The sequence below is a fragment of the Pleurodeles waltl genome, chromosome 4_1 (genome assembly GCF_031143425.1).
Source record: "Pleurodeles waltl isolate 20211129_DDA chromosome 4_1, aPleWal1.hap1.20221129, whole genome shotgun sequence".
In the NCBI taxonomy this organism is placed as follows: Eukaryota; Metazoa; Chordata; class Amphibia; order Caudata; family Salamandridae; genus Pleurodeles; species Pleurodeles waltl.
This window is the reverse complement of record NC_090442.1, coordinates 600,926,878-600,951,337: the sequence shown is the minus strand read 5'-3', so window position 1 is coordinate 600,951,337 and position 24,460 is coordinate 600,926,878. Positions and strand designations below refer to the sequence as shown.

At 46.7% G+C, this 24,460-nt stretch overlaps 1 protein-coding gene across 1 annotated transcript in view; it reads right to left on the bottom strand.

Moving 5' to 3' along the window:
- The window catches only part of TXNRD1 (thioredoxin reductase 1), a 128,025-nt gene that overhangs the window by 34,292 nt on the left and 69,273 nt on the right, over window positions 1-24,460 (bottom strand). Inside the window, exon 4 of the mRNA XM_069229003.1 lies at window positions 8,318-8,430. Coding sequence (XP_069085104.1) covers window positions 8,318-8,430 — 113 coding nt within the window. The remainder of the gene's footprint in view (window positions 1-8,317; window positions 8,431-24,460) is intronic.

Sequence of the window (24,460 nt, the reverse complement as noted above, 5' to 3'; positions counted from 1 at the left end):
ACATGCACTGTCTATAAAGAACCACTCATTTAGAGTTGGCTCTAGAGTCACTTCACTTACAACTTCAGTCCCAAGCAGATACACTGACACTGGCTCATAAACACACTATGCATTCAGTTCAAGCCACCACCAGTGACTCACTCTCCGGCCCTCCTCACCCTCTTCTACAACTGTGATTTGGAAAGGAAAAGTCCCCTCTAGACATGTCGTAATAACTTTCAAAATGTAATCTGGTGGCAAGCGTGCATATAGGAAAATCAGGTGATTTCTGGGCGGATCATTGATTCTGAAAGGTCAGGAAGAATCAGTCCCAATGTTAGGAAAGGGTGAATCAAAGTGGCATCAAGAAGAAATATACAAAGAGATGAAAACATTGGAGTAGATTTTATTCACTAAGCTGACAGCCAGCTTGGAAAGGTAAGCCCGAATAACTACTCATCAACACGCCCAACATAATGATTGACTCTTCCACAGCTCTACCACCCTTCAAGAGGTTGGGCCTACTAACACCATATGTGTATGCTGCTCCTTCTGTTACACCTTCAATGCTTTAGAAATAGATACCTGACACGCCTCTCTTTTACCAAGAAAATGAAGCAATCTCCTGGTTGTCCTTGTGGGAACCCAACACCAATTAACATCTCCTGTGCACAGGCAAATGCCTTAGGTGAAAGCATGAAAAGACAAGACAAGACGATACACTTCGCCCCAAGCTGCTGACAGCTCATCCCATGGAATGAGCATGTTCTGAGAAAATCAAACTGTCTGCTTAGGTTCAGCTGCTTCAGCGCTAATGAACCGAGAATCTTTATTCTTCACACTCCCCGGAAGAGAAGACATCATCACCTAGACCTCAGAGTCTGAGGAAGGGGGGTGCGTGATTGCCTCAGCCACATAGGTGGTCTTTGGATCTTCTGCGTCCCTAAGGTGTAAGCAAATTGACACGGGAAATGTGACAATTCAGCTGATCGCTACGGGAGCAGAAATGCAAGGAGCAAATTGTGACAGAAAACTAAGCATGTTTTTGAAATCTTCCTTAAAGGAAAAAACAATGTGCCCCGAATTTCCAAAAGTACTGTTCTTGTTAATCCGCCCCCTTGATAGGTTCCTTGGTACCAGGACCATCCAAATAGAAATACCCTCATCAGACATACTGATCAAAAGATCATCTAAAAAAAATATAAGCATCCGTGTTCATGCAGTGGACATGACAATGGAGTTCTACCTTCAGATTCATGATACAAACTAAAGACATACCAACCGAATACCCAGAGTACTTATTTCAAGGACAAGCCTGCTTTCTCCACTATGTCTCTGCTGCATTGGCTTTCAGATATTGTAACTAAGGGATGCCGAAGCATGTCTGTGGTTGTTTTTTCACCTTAATTAGGAGCTTTTGAGTGTTCAGAGTTAGTACCAATGAAGGTAAAGAGTGAGTGTGTTTTTTCCAAATCCACCTCTTCTACGCGTGCTGTGATTCAGGGAAGAATTCCCATGATGAAGGACTACCACCTTGCTCTCATAGACCAAAGGTTGGCCATCTCATTTTTTGGACAGGATGAATTGGTTCGATTAGGAGGTATCACTGTTACTGTCCTTCTAAAATTACTAGGATCAAGGAGAAATAATGTTCGAGGTGATATTAAACCCTAACTATGGTGTTACAATTGGTAATGTAACAGGCTATCATGTCCAAATGATTGTCTCACCGAAACATTGTGTCCTAAATACTGTTCACGAAAATATCGCCCCATTGGAGTTTTTGATAGAAAATCTATACCCAATGGGGCAACATTTTTGTGAATGATATTTTGTCATATTTCTCCTAATGATATTCTGACATAAAACCCAATTGCTTTGCTGTTAGTTTTGGACAATTCATACGTTGTTCAAAATCAAGGTTTAGAATGGTAATTTCTCAGTCTTCTGTACGTCTCTCAATACACTATGTCTAAGCCACCTCCTCATGTGTCTTAAAAGCACAGCTGTACACATTAGTTACAAAGGCTTGTTCTACCTGTGTGCTTGAACACTGACTGGCAAAGCACCCAGAGATGCCAGTTGAGGGGAAGGAAATCTCATAATGGAGTAGTGCTTCTTTCAGAAGAGATGCTCTTACTGCTGCCGGGGGAAACCCTAATGGTCACCATTTAAACGCTACACTGCATTTGTACTTGTAATCATTTCATAGGCGGGTCATTTGGAATTTGATCCAATTGCTTCATGATTCAGACACTCTCTCACTTGTGAGGGTTCGATACTTTTGTAACACACAACGTGAACCATAATTATTTAGGGACCGCTGAAAAGATGCGTTTCTAGAAGCTGATATGAAGCAATGGTAAGTAATGGGTTGGCAAGGGTTCCCAATAGCAAACGTGACTTTTAGGTGACTGGATGAAGAGAGGGATGGCTTTGCAGCGTGCTGCATCAGAACCACCAGATCATCTTTTGAATGAATGGTTAGCAGAGTTGGCAGGAATGGATATCTTGTAACACCAATTTAACAAAAACGTCCACATCACCCATTCTTTCCTAGGAAGTATCACTTTCCCATCTAATCCAAAATTCAAGAAAATGGCTCCATGCTTGACTACTCCATCTGTGTCTAATGCAAGCCAATGCAGAATAAGAGCAATTCTTTCAGCAGTTTTGTTAATTGGCCGATGAGAATATTAATATTATATAGGATAATAATCAATACTAAATTGGTGTCATTGCAGGGCATCTATTAACCATTCCATAAATAAGGGATTAGATGTTAATTACCAGTTCGAAGCGATTAGTCACAAAAGTGAAAGCTGCTCACCTGGTGTGCGCCATAAGCGCCATGTGTTTCCAAGAGAGAGGAGCTTGGCTTGTGTTTTGGAAGCAATTACGGCATGACACACGTGCTACAAAACTAGTTATTCCTCTTATTGAATTATTGGTGGAATATCCAGCTTCACTTGGCCAGTGCTCAATTTGCTAAAAAAAAATATATGTGCCAGGGCCCTCGCCAGGAGGGCACCGCAGCTTGTATCACCAACTGCCCCTGGCAGCGCTGACAATGACAGTACATACACAACTCCTAACCATCACACTGCTACAAGTGTGACAATTCAGACAATGTAGTTCAAGGCCTCGAAAGCTATACTAATGGCTTGGGTGGCTGGTATCAGTTGTTTTTAATGTATATTAAATTAATAAACAACTTTTATCCTGTTCATCTCTCAATTACACAAACAGCACCGCAGTGTGGCAGCTTTCAAAAGTTCTGGTGCCGCGAAACCACTGGCTCAAATTGAGCACTGAGCTTGGCCCAATCTTTCAACTTCAAGACAGAAGTCCAGATTTGCTAGGTGTTGCTTGCATTGCTTACACTGGGGAGATGATGATGTTGTCAAATTATAATTACGGTTACTGGGATGTGCTTAAATGCTGGTCTGCCTCACAGTCACAAGAAAAAAAGTCTCAACAAGTATTAAGCCTATTTTCTGCAGCGAGGCAAGTTTCTGTGACGGCTTTAAAATGCCAGGTTTCTTTCAAGCATACTTTAAAACAGTTTTTTTCCAAAGGTTTACCTTCACAGATTGCATGTGATGTCACAAAGACACATCCACCTGCTGTATGACATAAAATACTGCAAGAAAAATGACCCTGATTTACTAGGTCCCTCCTTTATTCATTATGAATGCACCTCTGCCCCCCATCTATATTCCTCTTTTGTAAATAAACTACTCTAAATCTCAAGCCTGTCTGTCTTCAAGCTTTTTTTTAAAAGTATTTGTTTCTCACATAGACCCCTCTAATGATCACACCTAAGTTGCTAATTACCACAAGGAAGCAGGAGTAAGTGCATGGAATGGTTTCCGTTAGCATGCAAACTACCTTTATAACCAATGAACTGACCACTAACTTTTGGATCCCAGATAGCATGTGACTCACAGTAAAGTGCTTCAAACACCTCATCAGGGCTAGTAAGCGCTTTATAAATGCAGTGTGAATTTCAACCGCAGATGGACCTAGGACTGTAGGCCAAATAAAGTCTCAAAAGTGTAGCCAAATATGGGCTCCGATGGTGAGTGAAAGAAAGCCTCATGGCTGTGTCATTAATGGCCTGCATGGAGGGATCCTCACTCAGCCCCATTAAATACTTTTCGTCATAAATGAGAAACTTCCATATTTTAGGAATAACTTTCAGTTGCTTTACCTCACACTTATTAGCGTCCATGTCAAAATACCACATAGTAAGTCAAATAAACAACTGCAAGATATTTTGTTTAAAAAGATGCATCCTACAAAATGTGCCAGTTCCTCTGAATGGGCCATTGAGAAGACTTGGGTCTAAGTTATCAAATGTTACTGCAGGGACAATTCAGCTACCCTCCTGCTCTGCGTGAAGCCAATCATGTGATTCCCAACCATCACCACACCACTCTTTACAAGTCTTACTGCCTGCCTTTCAGCCCTCATCCTTTCCAATTTCCACTGAATGTTGTCCTTTGAAGTGCACTAGACTGGCAGCATAATTTGAAGGCTTATAACAAACTGCTATTTTTTAATCAAAAATTTGTAAAATAACCTAATGAGACCAGATATTTTTCATCAGAAAAGACCGCTTTTATAAGTTGTGCCCCAACAAATGATGCTTTTAGTTCAATATATTTTACCAGCAAAATGCTGGTAAGATATTCTAAAAGGGGATCACTTTGAAAATGAATGTGAAATGCTAGTCGGAATATCTAAAAAAAAAAGGCGTGACCAGCATTTAACACTCATATTTTTGTTTAAATGGCACATCTCATAAAGTCACGGAAATCAGCCACCCATTGTTGCACTCCTCTCCGCCAAATGAATATGAGAATTAGGAGGAAGAACAACAAATTACTGGGTGAGCCGGGTACCCTTTATCACCCCTCCTGCTAAGCAGCATCCGGTGACTTCCTCCCCACCCTCTTCCATCCGCAGAGGCCTAAGTTGAGTGTAAGTTCAGCCAGATGCGGAAACTGAGTCACAAAAAGGCCTACCAGCATGGTTAACCCCTGTATTTGCAGGACATTCGAAACTTCATGTCCTACCAAGAAGAAGTGATTCTTGCAAACACTATTTCATGCATAGTACATATGCATGTCAACAGGAGGGTACGCATGTACTTCCAGTGACCTTTTATAAGAAGTTCATTATTACAGTGTTGCAGTTGTGTAGCTCTTCAAATAAATGTTATTATTTTCGTTGTCCAGGTCCTTAGTAGTCATTTTATCAATCCTAGAGAGATGGAAATCCAAACTGGCCACAACGAGTTGTGAACCTGCCACAGATTCCCACAGGAGGAGCAACTGCCCACTGGTCTACTTTAACGGCTAAATCTGCTGGCCAAGTACATCAGCCGGTAAGACGAAAGAGACCCCAGTTTACCTCAAGTATACCAGCTTCCACTACTAGTAAGATGGCTCGAGTGGATAAAGGTGCAGAGCACTGTGTGTGATCTGTAGTTACTCGGTTTCACCGTTAAGTTGAGCACTCAATGACTAATGTTAAAGGCTAACAATTCAGTTGTGCTGTGTGCTATAAAAATGCTTATTAGCCTTATTATTGTCCTAATCCATGGCTGTAAGAAGTGTGGGGAACATGGGGGAGTTATCCCACTAGGATTCTGGAGTGAGGGGACAAGGCTGGGAATGGTGAGGGGGGGACAGAAAAATCAGCCCCAGCCCCTCCTCAGCCTTCCTCTGCCTGCTGCCTGGAAGCAGAGCTTTACCCTAACACAGAGGACCATTAAAGTGCCGCCCACCCAAAGCCTGCAGACCTCCTCTGCCAGGTGAGCGAGTATCGTTGGAGTGTATCCGTGTACACTTTTACAACATTTGAAGCTTAAACTGAGACAGTCATTCAATCCCTGTGTTAACGTCATTTGTTTTACAGCGCATTAAAAGCATGGGAGCTGAAAAACGAATGAAGTTTAAAACGAGGAGCTGCTGACTTAAATTCAGCATGACTCTTGACTTCTTCACAGAGTGGCTGCGAGAGCCTTGTAAGCAAGACGCTTAGGCCCATATTTATAGTTTTTTTAGTGTCGCATTTGCGTAATTTTTTTACGCAAAAGCGGCGCAAACTTGCAAAATACAATTTTATTTTGTAAATTTGCGCCTTTTTTGCGTCAATAAGCGGCGCAAACGCGGCGCTAAAAAAGTATAAATATGGGCCATAATACCTGTGGTACTTCATTATGTGCTGCGACCACCACACCGTGAGGTGGGCTTGCCTGTGTAGGTTAAACCACTCCCTGAAGCAGGACACGTTTGAATGACGTGCGGTAAGATCATCAAGGCTTCTATGTTTTGTTAACTTTCACCAGCTGTTTTTTTCCCTTCATTTTCCTGTATTTACTGTTCCGAGATTTAATTTGCTGCTTTTGGAATTGATGATGGCTATCTCCAAGCAGAGGAAAGCCCTTCGCAAAGGCTGACTTCTCAACTTGTATTTTCTTAATCCTGTATTTGGGTCCTAACTGGTATACTAATGAGGTGAAACCCTTGCCCAGACAGTGTTAATTTTGAAAAAATGTTAAAATAATGAAGTAATACCATCACAAAACGCGCTGCATTATGTAGCATAATAGTCTTTTTATTGCTATATAATTTAGTCAATACTGCCACATCATTTTTAAATCCTCCCACTCAATCCCAGTAGCCCTGACCGTGTGCAATAACCCTATGGAAAGTCCCCGGCGCTGTCTGTGCCCCACCCAGAAATGTGGCGTCTCCTACGCCCGTGACCCAGACTAAATCTGCATTCTCTGACAGGCGACGCTCGGTGCGTCCTGTCCGCACGCTTACACACCCCCATTTGCCCGCATTTTTCACCCGTAACAACGGCACGGTGTAAATGGCTAAATAAATGGGAAACATCCCCAGACGCCTCTGTAATCTCAGTATTCGATAACAATCAGTAAAAAGCTTGTCAGTTGTATTTCTGGCTGGCCGTAAGTGTGATAGATGTCAGAATTTAACACAAACACAGTCTGATACTGCTACACAACTCACAGGGAACACTCTGGGGCGGACTCACAAGTCAACAATCTTGACTTGTCAATCAAGGGCCCTTGTACAGCCCTGTTTTCAAGCAAAATTTCGAAAAGGATCAACATCAGTTTGGTGTTGGGAACCGTTCGTTATTTCGTCACAGATTAGAATGTTTGTGTTTAAATTGGGAGGAAGTTGGATTGGAGGAACTGTGGAAGGAGGTTGTACTGCTCCCGGGCTACAATAAAGTACTTACTCAGAACTGCTTTCAAGTCCTTTGCAGTCAGTACCCTGCTTACTGATGACATCATGGCTTGCGTCGCATGCATTAAAATCAGAGAAGTAAAAGAATCATCAGGGTCATCACTTTCAATCAGGCCATGTTTTGAGGGATTCTGGCAGGTTTCGTGACAACGATACAGTCCTTTCAAACAAGAAGGGCTACCATCTTCCGAAGAGGTGAGTGAAAAGGCGCAGTAGGATCATAAGTGTAAAAGCTGAATATTTCAACCTGCAAAGTACTCTCTACCATTACTCAGCAATGCTAATACCAAAGTAAAGCAGCATATTACCATTACTTTCTGGTTGTTTTTATCAACCGCTGAAGGGTGAAATGCTGAGGTGCCCTTTCCCTGTACCATCATGCGCTCAACTTGGAAGAAACTATAACTTGTTAGAGAATCGGAAGACTGTCAAATCATCATATGGCAGCACAACCTCTGGTCGTGACCATAAGTGATCATAATTTGTGGATATTCTTTTCTTGCGACAGATTGTTTTTGGCTTCTTCTCACTGAGAAGCTCACCAAGTTCTTCCCTTTAAAGACCATAAGGACTAGCCCGAAACACATTTGATTCCTTATATTCATCAGTCATACAGCACAATCTGACTTGCTCATACTTCTTGAGGACAGTAAGAAAGCACAGGTAGACTGCGCTTTCAATACACAAATCAAAGTGTCGTCTATTGTCACAGGTTTTACTTCCAAAAGGGCCAATTTAGTTTTTCGTCCTTCCACAGACCATAGAACAAGTGAATCCAATGATAATCACCTATCATTAAAAAGCCAAGAGGCAATTGCGGCAGGCATGATATGCATGGTCAAATACAATTTCAATTCTCATTGAAAAAAATATGGCCATGAAAGCAAGGATACAATAAATGAAACCCACAGTGAATAACATTCCATATCCCAAGGATATGATAACATTCCTTTGGTTTAGTGGTAATGTAGCATACTATCTTTTAAAGAAATACAGACAACCTGCAGGATGAATTCTCATGAGCCTGAATTGAGAAAAAATTGGCTTACCTCAACTATGGTTTCATAGCTTCCGATAAATTTCTGGTTCACAAACACGAAGGGTGCTACAGTCACAGCCATGGTGAGTTCACTCAGTACGTCTTGGAGTTTCTGGCCATTCTCTGTGAAATGCAGGTGAACATGATAAGTCTCCCTTTAATACAAATCCACCAGCGCGTCACAGAGAGGTGTGCCCTGGTTTCATCATTCAGCCTGATCACTCCTTTCACTTCCGTCTGGCCTACATACAGAAACTCCCCCTGCCTGGGGCAATCCTAACGATTACTCAGTGCCGGTTTGTCGACGTGGGAGTGACTAGGCACTTTTTGCCATTGTCTACAGGAATATCAAAATTACAACGGGCTTCTGCTGTTTCCTGAGTAAAAACAAATAAGGACCTGTGGAATAGCATTCATATTTCAGATTAAGCTGACTACAAATCTAATGGCTGACATGCCAGAGATAAACGTGTTCACCAGTCCCAGTAACATTTGCTTACAACCATCCCCTACCACCTACCCCCTTTCTTGAACCACACTGGATCTAATGAATCGACCAATCATAAAATATCCCTCAACTGCCTTCAATGGGAAAAGTAACACTGAACTCTCGCCAGAACCCAGTGAGGAACAGAATACTGTGATCAGGTCCCTTCCAGAGTGGAGGTGTGCAGATAGTCTGGGTCAGAGCGCTGAACACAATTTTCATTTGTTCCCAATTTTTATTAATCATTGGTAATGGTAACTTGAGATACTATTACAAACAACAATAAAGTCCTAATCATAAAACTTGGAAGATAAAAAGAAAGGAAGCCAAGGAAGCATAATGCAGTACACTTAAACTTTAAAAAAGACACAAAAATAGAAGGCACCCTCAGAGCGAGAGCGAGGTGTGTGTGATTGTGTTCTCAATAAGTTAATGATTATTTTATGGTGTTCTCTGTAGTACTGATATAGCTGCATTTCCATCTCTTCTGAGTGCTTTCTTAAACAAAGGTTATAGGCTGGATTAGTGCAATGTGATCATTCTATTGCAAGGATGATAGTGGAGGTTGAAATGTATACAGCTCATAGCCCAGGATCCGAACCCCCCACCATGGCTGTTGGGGGAGACTCTGGTTTTGGGAGTAAGGAGACTAGTTCAAGGGAACAAAAGGCGGGAGGGGGAACATTGTATGCTATCGTTGTAAGTAGCTAGTTCAGCATGAGATTTAAGCAATGACATTCATTTTTCCAATCTGTAGATTCAACAGTCCTTAAATCCTCTATCCATATCGAGAGGCTTCTGCAGAGTGGTAACTGGAACTAAAACATATTGAACTAAAAACAGATGAGGTTTTAGGCTGCTCGTTAGTCAACAACTCTCCCTGTTCCTGCATACTGGAAGTAGCTCCCTGTGCTGGTGCTTCTTCTAAGCATGTCCAGGACTGGTGTGGTTCGCTTCAGTCTGATCCATCCTCTGTTCTCTGCAGGCTCGTGGTTCATCGTTCCATGCCTGCTGTCAACCGACTGCCTTTTCCAAATGGGAGACGCTTGGTTTTCTCCTCTCACTTCTGGCTCGGTCCTTACCCAGGCATCTCAGAGTTGCAGAACTGCTAAAGTCAGCGGTGAGCAAAACAGGCACAAAGGGTAGGGGAAAATAGGTGTCAGAGGCTGTGGTTGTGAGGCAAAAGGGGCTAAATGGGACAAGGTAAAGGCTGTAACGGCAGAAAGGATACAGTTATGCAGTCTTTATTTTTAACAGTGTTGGATGGAAGATGTGTGTGAGGGAACATATTTAGTATGAATGCACTCTCTCACACTGCCCTTCCTACACCCATGCACTGCATAACTGGGTATACTGGACACTCCAGAGAGCCACTGAGGGCACTCATGCTGACTAGATTCACTGTCTCTCCAAACCTTCCTCGACCACTGAAGAACTCATAATAAACCCGCTATCCCTTTGCCCAGTCTGCCAGCTCGAGATTTGTAAACCTGCTTGCCGGTTCTCCACCTTGCATGCTCCTACTTGATGAGTGGGTACAAATATTGTAGACAATTAGTAACAAGGACCTCCTGTGCCTCTTGTTGAATCAATCAATCAATCAATCAATAATATTTATAAAGCGCGCTACTCACCTGTGAGGGTGTCAAGGCGCTAGGGGAGGGGGTTACTGCTGCTCGAAGAGCCAGGTCTTGAGTTGCCTCCGGAATGCGAGGTGGTCCTGGGTGGTCCTGAGGTTGGCGGAGAGGGAGTTCCATGTCTTGGCCGCCAGGTAGGAGAAGGATTTCCCACCTGCCATTGTGCGGCGGATGCGAGGGACGGCGGCGAGTGCGAGGTTGGCGGAGCGAAGTTGACGGGTGGGCGTGTAGAAACTGAGGCGACGGTTGAGGTATTCAGGTCCCTTGTTGTGGAGGGCTTCGTGTGCCTGGGTGAGGAGCCTGAAGGTGATCCTTTTGTTGACGGGTAGCCAGTGCAGGTGTCTCAGGTGTGCGGAGATTTGGCTGTTGCGGGGTATGTCGAGGATGAGGCGAGCGGAGGCATTTTGTATCCGCTGAAGACGTTTCTGGAGTTTTGTGGTGGTTCCAGCGTATAGGGTGTTTCCGTAGTCCAGGCGGCTTGTGACGAGGGCGTGGGTCACAGTTTTGTCTGGTGTTGGCGGGGATCCAGCGGAAGATCTTTTGGAGCATGCGGAGTGTGAGGAAGCAGGAAGACGAGATGGCGTTGACTTGCTTGGTCATGGTGAGAAGGGGGTCCAGGATGAATCCGAGGTTGCGAGCGTGGTCTGAGGGGGTCGGTATGGTGCCCAGGGCCGTGGGCCACCAGGAATCGTCCCAGGCGGACAGGGAGTTTCCGAGGATGAGGACTTCCGTCTTGTCTGAGTTCAGCTTCAGGCAGCTGAGTTTCATCCATTCTGCAACGTCTTTCATTCCATCCTGCAGGTTGGTTTTGGCGGTGGCTGGGTCTTTGGTGAGGGAGAGTATCAACTGGGTGTCGTCGGCGTAGGAGATGATGTTGATGTTGTGTTTGCGTGCAATGTCGGCGAGGGGGCTCATGTAGATATTGAAGAGAGTAGGGCTGAGCGAGGAGCCCTGAGGGACGCCGCAGATGATCTTGGTGGGATCCGAGCGGAAAGGCGGGAGCGGTCAGAGAGAAAAGAGGTGATCCAGTCCAGGGCCAGACCTTGGATACCGGTGGAGCGGAGGCGAGTTGTTAGGGTGTGTTGGCAGACGGTGTTGAAGGCAGCCGAGATGTCGAGGAGGATGAAGGCGGCTGTTTCTCCGTTGTCCATCAGAGTTCTGATGTCGTCGGTGACTACGATGAGGGCGGTTTCTGTGCTGTGGTTGGCCCAGAATCCGGACTGGGAGGGGTCGAGAAGGTTGTTGTCTTCAAGGAATTTGGTCAGTTGCTTGTTGACGGTCTTCTCGATGACTTTGGCAGGGAAGGGGAGGAGCGAGATGGGGCGGAAGTTCTTCAGGTCGTTGGGGTCTGCCGTAGGTTTCTTCAGGAGAGCGTTGACTTCTGCGTGTTTCCAGCTCTCGGGGAAGGTGGCAGATGCAAACGAGCTGTTGATGATGGTCTGGAGATAGGGGGCGATGCTGGCGTTGGCTTTGTTGAAGATGAAGTGGGGGCAGGGGTCCGAGGGGGCACCGGAGTGGATGGAGTTCATGGTAGTTTTGGTCTCTTCCGCGCTGATGTGGGTCCAGGCATTGAGGGTGATGGCTGGGGCAGTGGGTTCTGTGGTGGTTGGCTGGGTCTGAGGACCGAAGCTGTCGTGAAGGTCGGTGATCTTTCGATGGAAGAAGGTAGCAAGGGAGTTGCAGAGATCTTGAGAGGGCGTGATGGAGTTGGAGTTGGCGTTAGGATTGGAGAGCTCTTTGACGATGTTGAAGAGTTCTTTGCTGTTGTGAGTGTTCTTGTCCAGTCTGTCTTTAAAGGATGTTCTCTTGGTGGCGCAGATCAGCTGATGGTGTTCGCGGGTGGCGTTTTTGAGGGCAGACATGTTTTCTACGGTGTGGTCTTTGCGCCAGGCTTTCTCGAGGGTACGGCAGTTTTTTTTTGATTCCTTGAGGGTGTCTGTGAACCAGTGAGGTTTCCTGGCATTGGTCTGTCTTGGGAGGCGTCTGAGGGGTGCGAGGTTGTCCGCGCAGTTGGTGATCCAATGTGTGAGGCTGAGGGCTGCGTTGTTGGCATTGGTGGAGATGGTAGGTTGGTTGTGGCTGAGAGTGGGGAGTAGCTGTTCCGTGGAGACTTTGTTCCAATGTCTGCGTGGGATGGGTTGTGTGCGGAGGTGGAGAGTCTTGCGTCTGAAGGTGAAGTGGACACATCTGTGGTTGGTCCATTGTATTATGGAGGAGTGGCTGAAGGATACGTGGTTGCTGGCGGAGAAGATGGGGTCGAGCGTGTGTCCGGCGATGTGGGTGGGGGTGTTCACCAGTTGCTTGAGACCGAGCTTGGCGAGGTTTTTGAGCAGGGTGGTGGTGTTGGGGTCATTGTTCTGTTCCAGGTGGAAGTTGAGGTCTCCGAGGAGGATGTAGTCCAGCGAGGCTAGGGCGTGCGGGGAGATGAAGTCAGCGATGGATTCGCTGAAGAGGGCGCGTGGTCCAGCGGGTCTGTAGATGAGAGTTCCTCTGAGGGTGCTCCTGGGGTCGGTGTGGATCTGGAAGTGCATGTGTTCGGCGGCGAGGGGGGTGTCTTCGGTGGAAGTGGTGACGTTGATGGAGTCCTTGAATATGATGGCGATTCCTCCTCCGACTTGGTTGGTGCGGTCTTTCCTGGCGATCTTGGAGCCGTCGGGATGGCTATGGCGATGTCAGGGGCCGAGGAGGCGTTCATCCAGGTCTCAGTGATGAAGGCAACGTCCGGTGGAGTCCAGGAGGTCCCAAAGTTCAGTGGCGTGCTTGTGGACGGAGCGTGCGTTGATGAGGATGCATTTGAGGTGGTTATTGGCGCGTGGGCTGGCGGGCGGGGTGCAGTCGCAGTGGAAGGTGTGTTTGCAGGTAAGGCATGTGAAGGGTCCATGGGTGCGTTTCGGGTTGGCTTGGAAGCAGGTTCTAGGGCGTCCCGGGTTGAGTGCGTGGAGGGAGGTGGAGTCGTAGCGGCGCCGCGGGGGTTTGGGAGTGCTGGGGCCAGGGGTCGTGGCGCTGGGCGCGGTCCAAGCGCGGACGGGCGCATACGGGCTTGCCTTTGGCGCGCCAGCGGCGCGGCTGCCATAAGAGGGAGGAGGGGGGAGAAGGGGTCAGCTGGAGGCGGGGCGACGAATGGGAGCAGGGGGGCGGGGCCGAACGGGTGGTGGCGGCGGGAAAGCAGAGGGCGGGGGGGTCAGATAGAGGGGAAGGGAAAGAGGATAGGGAAGGGAAGAGATGGATTACAGAAGAAGAGAGGAATCAGAAGAAAAGAGGAGAGGAATAGAAGAAGAGAAGAGAAGAACCCAGAAGAAGAGAAGAGTACAGAAGAAGAGAAGACCACAGAAGAAGAGGAGAAGAGTACAGAAGAAGAGAAGAACACAGAAGAGGAGAAGAACACCAGAGGAGGAGAAGAACACCAGAAGAACACAGGAGAACACAGGAGAACACAGAAGAAGAAAGAACACGAAGGATGGGGTGCAGAGGAGGAGAAGAACACAGAGGACGAGCAGAACACGAAGAAAATGCGGTGAGGGAGAAGAGAGAGGAAGAGAAGAACACAGAGGAAGAGCAGAACACGAAGAAAATGCGGTGAGGGAGAAGAGAGAAGAAGAGAAGAACACAGAGGAAGAGCAGAACACGAAGAAAATGCGGTGAGGAAGAGGAGCGGAACACAGGAAAAGCAGAGCACGAAGAAAATGAGGTGAGGAAGAAGAGAAAAGAAGAGAAGAACACAGAGGAAGAGAAGAGCACGAAGAAGATGCGGTGAGGAAGAAGAGAAGGACACAGGAGAGAAAAGAAGAAAAGAGCACAGAGGAAGAGCAGAGCACGAAGAAAATGCGGTGAGGAAGAAGAGAAGGACACAGGAGAAGAGCAGAACACGCAGCAAGTGGGCTACAGGAGAGGAGCAGAAAACGGAGGAAGATGGCTACCAGAGGGAAGAGCAGAAAGCGAAGGGAAATGGACAGAGAGAGGACAGCAGAGGTACGAAGAAAAGTTGGAGGAGAGAGCAGAAGACAGAAGTTCAGAAGACAGAGGTGAGTAACGAGGGGCTGGGCGGGGGGAGCGCAGGGAGTACTTACGGTTTTGCTGGGAGGTGGCAGGAGCCTGGGCAGGTGGAGCTGCAGCGGCGGGGGAAGCGACCTACCCTAGGGTCAAGGGTCGCTGTCTCTGCCGTGCAGCGGCTGCCATAAGAGGGAGCAGGGGGGGAGGAGGGGTCAGTGGGAGGCAGGAGGGGGCGACGAATGGGAGCAGGGGGGGCGGGCCGAACGGGTGGTGGCGGTGGGAAAGCAGAGGGTTGGGGGGTCAGATAGAGGGGAAGGGAAAGAGGATAGGGAAGGGAAGAGATGGATTACATAAGAAGAGAGGAATCAGAAGAAAAGAGGAGAGGAATAGAAGAAGAGAAGAGAAGAACCCAGAAGAAGAGAAGAGTACAGAAGAAGAGAAGACCACAGAAGAAGAGGAGAAGAGTACAGAAGAAGAGAAGAACACAGAAGAGGAGAAGAACACCAGAGGAGGAGAAGAACACCAGAAGAACACAGGAGAACACAGAAGAAGAAAAGAACACGAAGGATGGGGTGCAGAGGAGGAGAAGAACACCAGAAGAACACAGAAGAAGAAAGAACACGAAGGATGGGGTGCAGAGGAGGAGAAGAACACAGAAGAACACAGAAGAAGAAAGAACACGAAGGATGGGGTGCAGAGGAGGAGAAGAACACAGAAGAACACAGAAGAAGAGAAGAACAAGAAGGATGGGGTGCAGAGGAGGAGAAGAACACAGAGGACGAGCAGAACACGAAGAAAATGTGGTGAGGGAGAAGAGAGAAGAAGAGAAGAACACAGAGGAAGAGCAGAACACGAAGAAAATGCGGTGAGGAAGAAGAGAAAAGAAAATAACCCAGAGGAAGAGCAGAACACAAAGAAAATGCGGTGAGGAAGAGGAGCGGAACACAGAGGAAGAGCAGAGCACGAAGAAAATGCGGTGAGGAACAAGAGAAAAGAAGAGAAGAACACAGAGGAAGAGCAGAGCATGAAGAAGATGCGGTGAGGAAGAAGAGAAGGACACAGGAGAGAAAAGAAGAGAAGAGCACAGAGGAAGAGCAGAGCACGAAGAAAATGCGGTGAGGAAGAAGAGAAGGACACAGGAGAAGAGCAGAACATGCAGCAAGTGGGCTACAGGAGAGGAGCAGAAAACAGAGGAAGATGGCTACCAGAGGGAAGAGCAGAAAGCGAATGGAAATGGACAGAGAGAGGACAGCAGAGGTACGAAGAAAAGTTGGAGGAGAGAGCAGAAGACAGAAGTTCAGAAGACAGAGGTGAGTAACGAGGGGCTGGGCGGGGGAGCGCAGGGAGTACTTACGGTTTTGCTGGGAGGTGGCAGGAGCCTGGGCAGGTGGAGCTGCAGCGGCGGGGGAAGCGACCTACCCTAGGGTCAAGGGTCGCTGTCTCTGCCGCGCAGCGGGCGCCATAAGAGGGAGGAGGGGGGGAAGAGGGGTCAGCTGGGGGCGGGAGGCGGGAGGGGGGGCGACGAATGGGAGCAGGGGGGGCGGGGCCGAACGGGTGGTGGTGGCGGGAAAGCAGAGGGCGGGGTGGGGGGGTCAGATAGAGGGGAAGGGAAAGAGGATAGGGAAGGGAAGAGATGGATTACAGAAGAAGAGAGGAATCAGAAGAAAAGAGGAGAGGAATAGAAGAAGAGAAGAGAAGAACCCAGAAGAAGAGAAGAGTACAGAAGAAGAGAAGACCACAGAAGAAGAGGAGAAGAGTACAGAAGAAGAGAAGAACACAGAAGAGGAGAAGAACACCAGAGGAGGAGAAGAACACCAGAAGAACACAGGAGAACACAGAAGAAGAAAAGAACACGAAGGATGGGGTGCAGAGGAGGAGAGGAACACCAGAAGAACACAGAAGAAGAAAGAACACAAAGGATGGGATGCAGAGGAGGAGAAGAACACAGAAGAACACAGAAGAAGAAAGAACACGAAGGATGGGGTGCAGAGGAGGAGAAGAACACAGAAGAACACAGAAGAAGAGAAGAACACGAAGGATGGGGTGCAGAGGAGGAGAAGAACACAGAGGACGAGCAGAACACAAAGAAAATGCGGTGAGGAAGAAGAGAAGGACACAGGAGAAGAGCAGAACACACAGCAAGTGGGCTACAGGAGAGGAGCAGAAAACAGAGGAAGATGGCTATCAGAGGGAAGAGCAGAAAGCGAAGGGAAATGGACAGAGAGAGGACAGCAGAGGTACGAAGAAAAGTTGGAGGAGAGAGCAGAAGACAGAAGTTCAGAAGACAGAGGAGAGTAACAAGGGGCTGGGCGGGGGGAGCGCAGGGAGTACTTACGGTTTTGCTGGGAGGTGGCAGGAGCCTGGGCAGGTGGAGCTGCAGCGGCGGGGGAAGCGACCTACCCTAGGGTACAGTCAGCAAGTGGTACAGGAGGTCCTACTGTTCACCTGTCATCCTTAGGGAAATCTTTCCCCAAACGTTTTTGCCTTCCACCTCCATTTCCACCGATCTTGTTTTTATTGGGCTTAGTACTCTGTGCACTTTACCACTCCTAACCAGTGCCAAAGTGCATGTGCTCACTCTTTATAACAAGGTAACATTGGCTTATTCCCAATTGGCATATAGAATTTACATAGTCCCTAGTAAAGTGGTATTACATGTACCCAGGGCCTGTAAATTAAATGCTACATGTGGGGCTGCAGCATATATTGTGCCACCCATTTAAGTAGCCCTGTAAACATACCTCAGACCTGCCATTGCATCCTGTGTGTGTGCAGTTTAAAACCGGCATTTTGCAATGGCAAGATAAACATTTTGCCAGTCTCAAACCTGCCTTTTTAATACATGTGTCACTCCAAGCAGCCCACAGGGCAGGGTGCGATGTATTTAAAAAGTTGGACAAGTACTTTTAAGCTTTACATCTACTGGTAGTGAAAAACTCAAATTAATTTGTCAATACTGCAAGACCTGCTTCTCCCATTGAATAACGTTTGAGATACTTTATTACATTTAATAAGTTATAACTTCCAAATGGGAACAGGTGATCAATTAATGTTTGGTGTTTTTTGAATTGTAATGAAAAATCCTCTGGTATGGTCAAGTCAGATTTTAAATTACAATTTTGAAAACGCCAATTTCATAAATTTGGCACTTTCCTGCCTTAGCCATTTAGTGCCTGCAGCCTGTCTCTGGGTCACATGACTAAGTGCAGTTGGCAGTTGGTCTTTGTGTATTTCTCCTAGAAAGCCACACACAATAGAGATCTTAGGTGTACCTGGATGGGCCACAACTGGTAGGATGGGGGGGTGGAGCTGGGCACAGCCTTACTTACACTTGAGTAGGGCTATGCCCTGCCTTCACACAAAGGATTGCCAAACCCTGTGTAGTTAGTCTGCAGCGAAGGCAGGGAACTCAGGAAACCTGTGTACTTCAGAGGGAAACCTCTAGAAGCTTCTCCAACTTCAAAAGAAGCACCAGGTATAGATTTTCGACCTCAGATGCCAACTCTTCAGTATACTTCTGGACCTGTGGAGACTCTGCCAGAAGATCAACTGCTGTGTTCCTGAAAGGGCTGGCACTCTGCTAGACTGCTGCCCTGATGGACTACTGCCTTGCTGAACTGCTACCTTGCTGGATTTCTGCCCTGCTGCTGTCCTGCTTGAATCAGAGGGACTGAACCTGCACCTGAACCCAGGACTCCCAAGGGCTAGTCTGCTGCCCTCCTGTTCTGAGCGACAGGGCCATAACAGGCTCCCAACCACCTGTACCAGCACTCAGATCCTGCTGGCTGGAGGAAGCCACTGCCCTCCCAACCCCCAGAGTGGTGCCCCTCAGGTCCTGGACTCCCCGTGTGGCCTCAGTGGAGCTGAATTTAAGTCTTTGGGTCCTCGGGATAGCGAACCAGCCCGTTGGCACCAAAACCGTGTCACTTGCACGGTCTGCCAACAAGAAGTTCTGTCAACCTGAACATTTGTGCTACAGCATCAACCACGCTCCATCACAGTGGTTCTGAAATTTTGACTTTCTCCCGGTCTCGCACAACCAGATAGCCGTGAGTGGTGCTTTGGGCTTTTTTGGAGCTATTTTCACCCAAATCTTTAAAATTGTATACCTCCAGTTCTACTGATTGGATTTTTGTCATGTTGGTATTATATTATTCAGTAAGATCTACTCTGTTTTGCTAATTTGGTGTGTGATTTGTTTTATGAGGTGTTTTCATGTTATTACTGTTACAAATGTTTCATAAATACTTTACACATTGTGCCTAAGTTAAGACTGACTGCTCTGTGCCAAGTTACCAGAGGGTTGAGCACAGGGTAATTTGGGATTTGTGCCTTATTCTGCTAAGGATTGCCTTTGCTGGTTGAGTAGGGATTCATCCCTCTGAACAAGTAACCCAATTGCTTACACCTACCAATTGAAAAACTACTTCTATACCTAGCGGTGCAGGTCCTAAAACATGTGGTCAGGAGATTACTAAATTGATGCTCATTTGACAAGCTACAGATACCGATAATGGCTAATAAGACCAGCATAATGGTCGAAACACTAGCGGGTCCAAGTGGAGAAAGAGAACCAAGTGACTTGTGGGTGACTTATAAGTATTGCCAAAGAGGTTCTTTTAGAAGTATAAATTACAGTTGTAAAACTGTACTGTAGGCTGCCACGTCAGGCTTGAGACATGTTTTATGGACTTACTTTGGTGGGTGCCACAATGAGTGCTGCAGCCCACTAGTGGCAATTAACTTACAGGCCCTTGGTAAATGCAGTAGCATATAGGAGGGGCTTATATGTAAATCAAATGTGCCAGTCAGGGGGATGCCATTTTTACCATGTTTAAGGGAAAGTGCACACACACTTTATCACTGGTTAACAAGGGCAAAGTGCACAGAGTCCTAATGCCAACAAAAACGAGTGCAGGAACAGAAGGTCCTTTCTAACAGCAACAGAGAAATGAGATGTTGAAGTGTCGGATGAAGAGCTCCTATGATATTCCATGGCTAATCTCAATTATTTGTCACTGTCTTCAAGAGAAGCAAGCAGAACATTCAGTCGCTCCTTGATAAAATCAGAATGGATGTGGAAAAAAGAAAAGTCTCAAGAAGCTGGACCTACATTTCTACATACATCATTCTTGCCCCTACTCTCAGTGTTTTGTTCTGGGGTGTAACACATGCCCCTGCTACTCTTGCAAAGCAGGGCTTCCAACCCTGTAGGGGACCCCTAATGCTTCAACAGGACCCCATTCAGCCCGAGGGTCAATGAATATTTGTGAGATATGGGAGATTCAGAGGGCCCTCATCACATTCTGCAGGGGGAGGCATCATTTTGAGTTGCACCACTGGTTTGACCACACAAAGTCAACACCCAAGGGGTCCAACAAAATGTCAGCCAATTGTGTGCCCCTCTGACAATCAGGCTCACTCTGGGAGGGACTCAAGGCTTTGTCATTTCTTCAACTAATCCAGTTTTAACAAGGATCAACCGATTCCAACTCCTGGATTGAGATTGCACCACCAAAATGACATAACTCTATTACTGCATCATAGTATTACACTAGTAGTTAGCAACATAGAATGAATAAGTGTATTCTGCAGTCAAAAAAGTATGCTGCAAAGTGGTGTGATATTAAATAAGGGCACCTCTTTATTTACTGTAGCAAGACTAAGCAGAATAAAATGGTCCTTGAGTGCACCGGTCTTCACCTACTACAGAAATAGTGACCACCTTCCAGAAATGCTTAGTGGGAGTAGAAACAAAGTGCATACACCCCAATCTGGCTTTCATTTGTACTAGCCATCTTCTTAAGCACACTAGTGATGGTAAATGAAGTAAACAACACTTCCTCATCACTCAAACTCCTAGCTCAGTTAATCAGCATGACCTATTGTCTTTCTAGGGAGTGCATATGCATGTTATGTTGTAGAGAGTGAGATGACCAGGTGACTCAGCTTGTAGCCATAAAGGCTGCAGCAACATGGTAGCATTAACCATTGTAGGAAGGAAAGGTGTGTGGCAGAGCACCCTGTCCTGGGCAGCAAAGCAAATGACTGACAGTGCCGAAGTCTTTTCCCTGAGGATTGAGGATTTTCTGCTGGAACATAGGACAGAAAAGGGGATAAAATACCATGCTGGGGGTTAAGAGAGATGGAGATGAGCAGTGGTTCAAAAACAGGTGTATTCAAATATTTACACAGAATCGGGGATACAATAAAAGCATTCTATGGAGCGTTATGTGATTAAATTAGAGTGAAACCTCATTAGGGACAAAATATAGGATGAAAAAACTTCAGGAGTTGACCTACCTAGACTTGCTGTTAAGAGAGTGTAAATGTTCAAGAAGGGTCAGTGGAGAGTAGATATTGTCCTTTGCTTCAAAATGTGTGAACCCACAACCCATTCACTCAAGCCACTGCCTTCCATTCATGCTCTTATGGGAGTCTGCTTGCTTGTCACGCCATAGGATGCTAAACAGCTCTGCAAATTTAGAAGCATTATGGTAACCTGTTTCCTATATTGAGACATCTACCCCTTACACAGACAGTCCGTCTGGGTTTAACACTAACCCAATCCCACATTTCTAGTGTTCAAGTTTTGTTTGTAGAAATAAAGAATTGTCCCACTTAGTGCCTCCGCCGTCTCATTATGGTCTAGAACAACATATTTATTTATTTACACAATGGCTTCCTCAAACATGCTTATTTAGTTATTAAATTTATTCTAGCACTTTTATCCAATGTACTGTACAAAAAAGAGCAGAAACATATGTATTTACACAATGGTCCCATCAAAACATTTGTATTTAGATATTAAATATATTCTAGCAGTTTTTTCCAAAGTACTCTACAAAAAGAGCAGTGCAATAAGAGGTAGACACAATCAATCTACAGCCAGGGATAAGAAGTAGACCAGTTAGGCAGTAGATGTTCTTTTGACAAAGCTTTAAATGATGACAAAGGAGGGGCAGATCTTACATCTGAAAGAAGGTGATTCCACAGCATGGGAGTCATTATCTTAATTAAACCAAACCCACAAGGAGCATCAAGATCACAAGTAGATAGATAAGTAAGAAGGTACAGTCCTAGGCCGAGGGACATGGATGGCAAGATGGCCGATAGTTTGTCTTAAACTACAACTCCAGGGCTCCTCGTGTAATCCTTAGGTATATTGTGAGGTCACCGGACCACTGGCAGCAATGAGCCCTTATGCTGGGAGCTGTGGTGCATGGGGAGCCTCTGTGCCTGGGCTGAGAGTGCTTTCTTAGCCCTGATGCAAAAATAAACCAGAGTGGTAGCTGGTGTTACAAAATGACAGCTGAGCTGCCATTAGAGCAATCTGAAGACCCTGAGACAACACCCTGGCTTTGACTGTGGGGGCACAGTCTAAGAACTGCAGAGAGAGGCTGCGGTCGGGGGCCACAGATTGGAAACGGCCCTGATGGGTGGGGTCCTGGAGTACACACAAAAGCCCCAGAGAGGTGCACGGCCTGGCCCACCCACGACCTAGAGGCTGACGGCAACATTCAGAGGGTGGCTGTGCAAGGCCCAGTGAGTGGGTGGATCTCCGTGGGCCACGGCACCCTGTCCACAGGACCAGAAAGAGCTATGTGCAGCTTGCTGGTGGCTGCGGCGATAATAAGCCGCTCTTGGCGGGGGCCCAACCAAAGGCAGCGAACCAGCTGAGGAGGTAGGCTGCAGTGTGATTGTCAACCTGTATGGCTGCTAGGCTGAGGGTCACTCTGCAGAGGATTTGCTTAGCAAACAGAGATGATGAGGAGATCTGCAGGCCCTGTCACCACTGAGCAGTGCTTGGTGTGGGAATGCCTGATAGACATAGCATGGAGGCCCAACACTGGCATTGCAAGGGGCACTGTGAGGGTTCCCAGTTGACTGTGGCCCTATTATAAGATGGCCAGGACTGTTCAGGACAAACAAAAACAAACAAATGGGACAGAGACCTCTTGGCTGTCCAATTTTTGACAATACTTGTATAAAAAGTTGCAGAGGGGCACTGAGAGGGTAGATCATCTGTTGGATTGGATGCTATGCTGGAGTTTGACAGAATGGAGTCAAAGGGACGGTGGTAGTGCTCACCCTGGAGACATAATAGTGGCCACAAATTACTGAGTCAGCAGTTCTGTGCATCTGAAGTGCTTCTCCAGCGGCTGCCTCTGGAACATTATGTGCCGTGGCAGAGCATCCAGGTCCACGCAGTAGACCAAAATGGTGACCAGACCCATTTCTTCCTGCCTGTCACCGGAGAAGGTGTGGGATTGCTTCGACAGCGGGGGGGTGGAATGCATTACGAAGTCCGAGCAGTAGCACCCACAGAAGCCACAGCAGACTCAGTGGTTTGGCGAAAAGAAGATGATGTGGCATGCTAGTGAAGAGAGTGAGTCCTCGTATTGAGGTGGATCAGGATGTTATGCTGCATATGGTAGATGAACTGGAGGTAGGATCACAGTAGGTGTCTAAGGAGGGGTCACAGGCTGACTCAATGGAAGACACACTCAAAATGGAGAAAAAACTCTACTGGAGATGGTTTGGGCCTGACTGGCATGCTGCCGTGGGTGAGGGGGTGGTGGTGGTAAGGGATCGAGTGAGTATTTGGTCACACCTATGGATAACTGTGATGCACAATAGGGAGTCACTGGTTAACACGGTTTGATTACTACATTGGGGGCTGCTAACAAGAGTCACACTTATGAACCACTGATGTAACAGTCAGTATTTTAGCACATTAGTTAAGGACCCAGGATGACCTGTTCTTCACATCTTAGTGTAGCCTCTGACTCACTGGCAAGGAGATCGCAGGACCTCCCCTGTCTTTGCAGTACTGTAGATTAGGACACAATTGTTATTTTGGAATGTTTGATTATATATAAGTACTGATTTAGTTAGTTGGGGGGTGGGATCAACAATCATAGTTAATATGGAAAAACATAATTATTAAGTGGAGTGGTGTTTACCCGGGGGAGGTAGGGTGGTAGGGCAGTTAGGTGGGAGAAAGAGGTTACATAGTTGTGTACAAGCAGGTTCATTTGAACATTGCAGTAGTAGGCACATACTAGGGTTGGTGTCACATACATAGTTACATATGAATGGAGAATCCTGTATCATAGTGATATCGTGCTGGGCCTGATGACCGTAGTGAAACTCAAGTATGGGGATAGTACAAAGATTATCATCTGGAATGTAAAGGGTCTTCATGAATACACCAAGAGATATAGGTGCAGTTGTACCTCAAGAGATAAGGGATAGGTTTGGCATTCCTTCAGGAGAATCATTTAAGTGATGCTAAGGGGGACAAATTGAGAAACAGATGGGAGGGCAGTGATATTCTCCATATGCCAGGGGGGGTAATCATCTGGATGGCTCCTGGTGTACCCTTCCTTTTTTTTAAAACACATTTTATTGAATTATTCATCCACATAATGCAACAGGTCATATGATGCTGTAGTGATGCAGATGATCAGATCACATGAGGTAAATCAGTTAAAACATTCACAATTCACTTCCGAAATACCCTGCTACCCCAAACCTCCCCCACCCTCCCCTAGTCACACTCTCATCAGCAGGATAAACTCTTATTTCCCACTGACTATTTACTTATGTAGCAAGGTACAGGAAGGGACTGGCTACACATACGGATAGCCGTACAGGGCACAAAACAAGTTCAGGGGGACACAGGCATCAGTTGCTCAATCAGGGGTCAGTGCCTGCCGACACCCAGGGAATGCCACCTGAGAGGGGGACCTGGGCATTTCAGACAATTCACGCGTGCTTAACAGACCATGGCCATTTCCAGTGAGCCCCACCATCTCTTGGCTTCCCTAAACTGGACCTCTCTTTCACAGCTCACTCATCTCTCAAGCGCTCTACGTTACACCGTGGTACAGGGTCCCCTGGTAGCCTTCCAGTAAGTTCCCTTATAGAGAGTATAAAAGATAAGCCCCGAAATCTACTAGTCACTTTGCTCCTAGCAATGTGTAGGAACCAGCTCAGCAGGCAGTGCTCTTGGGATCTAGGGACCTCCCTCTGT